Source organism: Mastomys coucha, unplaced genomic scaffold, assembly GCF_008632895.1.
Source record: "Mastomys coucha isolate ucsf_1 unplaced genomic scaffold, UCSF_Mcou_1 pScaffold12, whole genome shotgun sequence".
Lineage (NCBI taxonomy): Eukaryota > Metazoa > Chordata > Mammalia > Rodentia > Muridae > Mastomys > Mastomys coucha.
Window position 1 is genome coordinate 86,300,552 of NW_022196894.1, and position 5,628 is coordinate 86,306,179.

At 38.4% G+C, this 5,628-nt stretch overlaps 1 protein-coding gene across 2 annotated transcripts; it reads right to left on the minus strand.

The window, feature by feature from the left end:
* Nucleotides 1-2,839: 2,839 nt before the first annotated feature.
* LOC116086558 (keratin-associated protein 16-3) lies at nt 2,840-3,351 on the minus strand. Of its 2 annotated transcripts, XM_031364765.1 has the most exons (2): nt 3,221-3,351; nt 2,840-3,184 (listed from the first exon to the last, which is right to left on the minus strand). In XM_031364765.1, the coding sequence occupies exons 1-2, from the start codon at nt 3,342-3,344 to the stop codon at nt 3,057-3,059; spliced, it is 252 nt and encodes an 83-aa protein (XP_031220625.1). In that variant the 5' UTR covers nt 3,345-3,351; the 3' UTR covers nt 2,840-3,056. The 2 variants fall into 2 exon arrangements, with proteins under 2 accessions (XP_031220625.1, XP_031220624.1); XM_031364764.1 differs by having other exon boundaries at nt 3,057-3,344.
* Nucleotides 3,352-5,628: the final 2,277 nt, after the last annotated feature.

The window sequence follows — 5,628 nt, forward strand, 5'->3', positions numbered from 1 at the left end:
ACTACCCATGAGCCAAGTATAGAGTTGAGGTTATAGAGGCCAAAACCAACATACTTCCTAATAAAATTCTTATTATTTTCTTAATTAATTTGTTTTTACACTCCATATTCCATTCCCCACCACCCCTACCAATCCACCCTCCAAAAGCTCCACAACCCACATCTCCTCCTCACCTCACCTGACTCCACGTGGATACCCAAAAACCAGACCTATAAATTCCCTGGGGCCTCCGGTCTCTTGAGAGTTAGGTGCATCATCTCTGAATGACCACAGACCTGGAAATCCTCTACTGTATGTGTGTTGGGGACCTCATATCAGCAGGTATATGCTGTCTGTTTGGTGGCCCAGTGTTTAAGAGATCTAGGGGGTCCAGATTAATTGAGACTGTTGGTCTTCTTACAGGATTACCCTTCTCCTCAGCTTCTTTCAGCCTTTGCTAATTCAACAACAGGGGTCAGCAGCTTCTGTCCATTGGTGGGGTGTAAATATATGAATCTGACTCTTTCAGCTCCTTGTTGGATCTTTTGAAAAGCAGTCATGACAGGTCCATTTTTGTGAGCACTCTATAACCTGAGTAATAGTGTCAGGCCTTGGGCCTCTCCCTGAGCCGGATCCCACTTTGAGCCTGTCACTGGACCTCCTTTTCCTCAGGATCCTCTCCATTTCCATCCCTGTATTTCTTTCAGACAGAAACAATTATAGGTCAGAGATGTGACTATGGGATGGCAACCTCTTTCCCTCACTTGATTCCCTGTCTTCCTGCTGGAAGTGGCCTCTATAAGTTCCCTCTCCCTACTATCTGGTGTTTCATCTAAGGTCCCTCCCTTTGAGTCCTGAGAGTCTCTCACCTCCCAGGTCTCTGGTGCATTCTAGAGGGTTTCCCTAACTTCCTATTTCCTGAGGTTGTCTGTTTCCATTCTTTCTACTGGCCCTCAGGGCTTCAGTCCTTTTCCCTCACCTAATAGGAGATCAGGTTCCCCTCTCCCTTACCCCAACTCTCCCCCACATACATCCACTTTCCCTCCCAGGTCCCTCCCTTCCTCTCCACTTGTGATTGTTTTCTTCTTTCTCCTGAAGTGAGAGTGAAGCATCCTCACTTGGGCACTTCAGCTTGTTGACCTTTTTGAGGTCTGAGGACTGTATCTTAGGTATTCTGTACTTTATTTTTGGCTGATATCCACTTATTAGTGACTACATACCAGGAATGTACTTTTGGGTCTGAGTTACCTCACTCAGGATGATATTTTCAAGTTCCATCCATTTACCTGCAAAACTCAGAATGTCCTAATTCTTAATAGCTGAATAGTACTCCATTGTGCAAATGAACCACATTTTCTACAAACAATATAGAATACATTTTGGGTAACTCTAACCAAACAAGTGAAAGACCTGTATGACAATAACTTCAAGTCTCTCAAGAAAGAAATCGAAGAAGATCTCAGAAAATGGAGAGATCTCCCATGCTCATGAATTGACATAGTTTGCACAGTAAAAATGGCCATCTAACCAAAGGCAATCTATAGATTCAATGCAATTCCCATCAAAATCCCAGCACAATTCTTCAAAGACATGGAAAGAGCAATTCTAAAATTCATCTGGAAGAGAAAAAAAAAGAATAGCGAAAACAATTCTTAACAATAAAAGAATGGCTGGGGAAAATCACCATCTCTGACCTCCAGCTTTACTACAGAGCAATAGTGATAAAAACTGCATGGTATTGGTATAGAGATAGACACGTAGATCAATGGAATAGAATTGAAGACCCAGTAATAAAACCACATACTTACAGTTACTTGATCTTTGACAAAGAAGCCAAAAATATACAATGGAAAAAAGAAAGCATTTTCAAAAAATAGTGCTGGTCTAACTGGCTATCTGTATGTAGAAAAATGAAAATAGACCCATATTTGTCACCTTGTACAAAGCTCAAGTCCAAGTGGATAAAAGACTTCAACATAAAACCAGATATGCTAAAACTAATAGAAGAGAAAGTGGGAAAGAGCTTGAACTCATGGGCACAGGGGAAAACTTCTTAAACAGAACACTAATGGCTCATACTCTAAGATCAAGAGTTGGTAAATGGGACTTCATGAAACTGAAAAGCTTCTGTAAAGCAAAGGACATAGTCAATAAGACAAATTGGCAACTTACAAATTGTGAAAAAAATCTTCCATTAACCCCACATCCCATAGAGCTCTATTATCCAAAATATATAAAGAACTCAAGAAGTTAATCACCAAAAAAACAAACAACCCAAAAAAATGGAGTATAGAACTAAACCAAAAATTCACACCAGAAGAATTTTGAATGACTGAGAAGTACCTAAAGAAATGTTCAAAGTCCTTAGTAATCAGAGAAATGGAAATCAAAACAACCCTGTGATTCTATCTTATACCAATCACAATAACTAAGATCACAACCTCAGGTAACAGTAGATGCTGGCAATGTTGTAGAGAAAGAGGAACACTCCTCCATTACTAGTGGGACTGCAAACTGATACAACCATTCTGGAAATCAATCTGGAGGTTCCTCAGAAAATTGGAAATAGATCTACTTGAAGACCCAGCTATATCACTCTTGGGAATATACCCAAAAGATGCCCCACCATGCTAGAGGGGCAAGTGTTCCACTATGTTCATAAGTGCTTTATTTGTGGTATCCAGAAGCTGGAAACAACCTAGATGTGCCAGGACAGAAGAATGGATACAGACTTCATGCAAAATAAGATTCTAAAGTAATGATAAAAACTTCAAGCATTAAGTAGATAATATCAAAGCATATTTTCTCTAAGACATCACTAGAAAGATAATATGTCAATAGTGATTTAAGAAAACAAGAAGAGCAAATTAAAATTTTATTCATATTAAATAATACACTTTGGTAATGGGTTACAAAGGTTAAAGATATAAAATGTTCACAGAAGCTGCTTATACATTCCTAAATTGTATAAATTGATGTCAGAGAAAATTAGATTCATGTTTCTCTGGGATAAGAGCAAAGAACAGGGCCACCAATATTTGCAAGTCCTCTGTTTGCTTCTAATTTCAACAATTTACTCAGTAGAAGCTGGAGAACCCATATCTTCCACAGCAGGAAGGGCGGCGGTAGCCATATCCATAGCCTCCGAAGCCAGAGCCATAGCCATAGCCTCCATAGCCAGAGCCATATCCGAAGCCTCCGAAGCCTCCGAAGCCTCCGAAGCCTCCGAAGCCTCTGAAGCCAGAGCCATATCCAAAGCCAGAGCCATAGCCCAGTCTGCGGATGCTGTTACATCCACAGCCCAGGCCTCCGAAGCCACCATAGCCGTAGCCCAGACCTCCGTAGTAGCCACTGTAGTAGCTCATGGTGTTAGGAGTGGTAGTTTTGTTCTTGTGTTTGAGGAGAGATTGTGAATGTGAGCAACAGCACCTACAGCCAAGCTTATATACTCTGGGCAGTGGATGTGATAAAACATGTGCCCCTCCTTTGTGTCATTCCACGAATAGCAATTACATGAGACAACACTTTCATCCACTGTCATTCTGCCAACATCTGTTAAGAATGTTTAAGATTAATTTGGCTACTTAGTGAGTTTGTCTCAGAACTTAATGCTTTAACCTTATTAGAAGGAGTCATTGTATCTTTCAAGTACAAAGATAATAGTTCATAAGAGAATTACTTATTATTAGACAATACCAAACACACTAAGTATTCTTGAATGTAAATTAAAATTCTTCTGAGAGTATTTTGTTGGAGGCATTTTGTTGAATCTATAACCTTTTGAGAAATTTCCCAGATCAAGATTGAAATGTATCAGTGTTTCAAAAGTCACATATTTTGTATCACGCAAGGCAAAGACAAACCAGGATTTGTCACCTAATTTCTAGAAGTGTAAGATTTTGAGTAATTATGATTGCTTTATTTCTTTTGGAATTCATATTAATTATATTTATTTTTGTTTAACTACATATCCCAATTGAGCTATAAGTTTTGAGGGAGACAATGACAGTGATGGAAAATCCACTTCACTTTTTGGCAGATCTCTCTAGCTCCTTCATCTTGCACCCACAGGGAGTCCAGTATCAGGTCTCCCATGAATGACATCTGCACCTACTCTCTTTATCTTGTTTCTTTCTTCATCACTTTGTTACTAGTGGTCTGAGCTTGCAAGTCTAATCTCAAAGATCACCTGGCTTCAGTTTGCCACTGTTTATTCTACCAAAGTGAAGGGAGGAGGAGGTACAATGGATGTGGCCACTACCCACCTGCCCAAGTCTACACTTAGTTCTCCATGCTTCGTAGGTGGCATGGACCCTTCATCGCTATGCTTAGTAGGTGGCATGGATCCTTCATAGCTTTCTCTATTTGTGCTTTAGTTGTGGTTTAGTTGCTTTCAGGTAATTTTGAGATAATATTTCCTGTCATACCTACTGAACCTTTCTAAAACATTGTTTAGTTATTATAACTAATATTTAGACTTAAATTAATAATAACTTAGTACTTATTAAAATAACTAATAGTTATTTAGTGCTTAAAACATATTTTAACACATAAAATCCTCTGAACATTTAGTAAGACTTTTACAACTTAAATTCAATAAGTATCAGGCACAATCAGAAAGGTAGTAGATAAGATGATAGATACTCTTTAGAAGCATTGTATAATTAGTTTTAGTCTCTTTGGCTCATCCCAATGAGGTGGCAATGCCCAAGGCTGACTTTGAAATTGACTAAACCTTACACACATACAGTGATATCTTGAAAACTCAGTTTCATGTAACTTACTTTATAACTATAAATACCCTGTTAAGTTTTTCTTGGGACTTATGGTAATTTTTGAATGACATAGTTTTTAAGAAACAAATATTCAATCTATAATTGTAAAAGAATGCATCCTTTGTTCTAATGAGTTTGGTTTATTTTTTACCTTATTTAGTGTTAAAGCTGAGGTGTCAGTTGTATGACTTGAGTATATTAACATGTTATGTTAATGTATGGATCATCCAGAGAATAACTTAGGCAGCTTATCAAACACTCTAAGAGGTATTTCTAGCCTGGTATGAACTCCTGCTCTGTTTCTCTGTATGTTAATGTAGCAATAAAGTTGCACAAGCCTTCCTCTTGAGTGTCTGTGGAACTCTAGCCAAATCTCATTCCCTTTTCACTGGAAGGCAGGCGCAGCATTTTAAAACTTGGAGAGAAGTTTTGTTTGTGTCAGGAAGCCTCATCCTAGGTGGGCTGGCTACTCTGTGGCAAGGCAAGGTCCATGTCAGCCAGCTTTCAGCTGAGGGAGGTTCCACTAGCTGATTTAACTAAAAGTGCAGGACATGGAAAATTTCACCGAGATTTCAGCTTTAACATTGGTCATTGATTAGGTAAATTCCAAGTAGATAACTTGTCAATTGGTTGGGTCAATTCTCAATTTCAACAAAATGAGTTTATTAAAGAAGAAATGTTAAAATATGTCATGATATAGCAAATCTTCTAAACTAATTAGATAAAGTATAAAACTTTAATACTTGTGTTCAGCATGTACTGGACAAAATTATATTTCTATCTTCTTACTCTTCCAATACTATTCCTCCCTTACCCAGCCCCTCTTGTTCTTGCTATCTATCTATCTATCTATCTCTCTATCTATATATACATA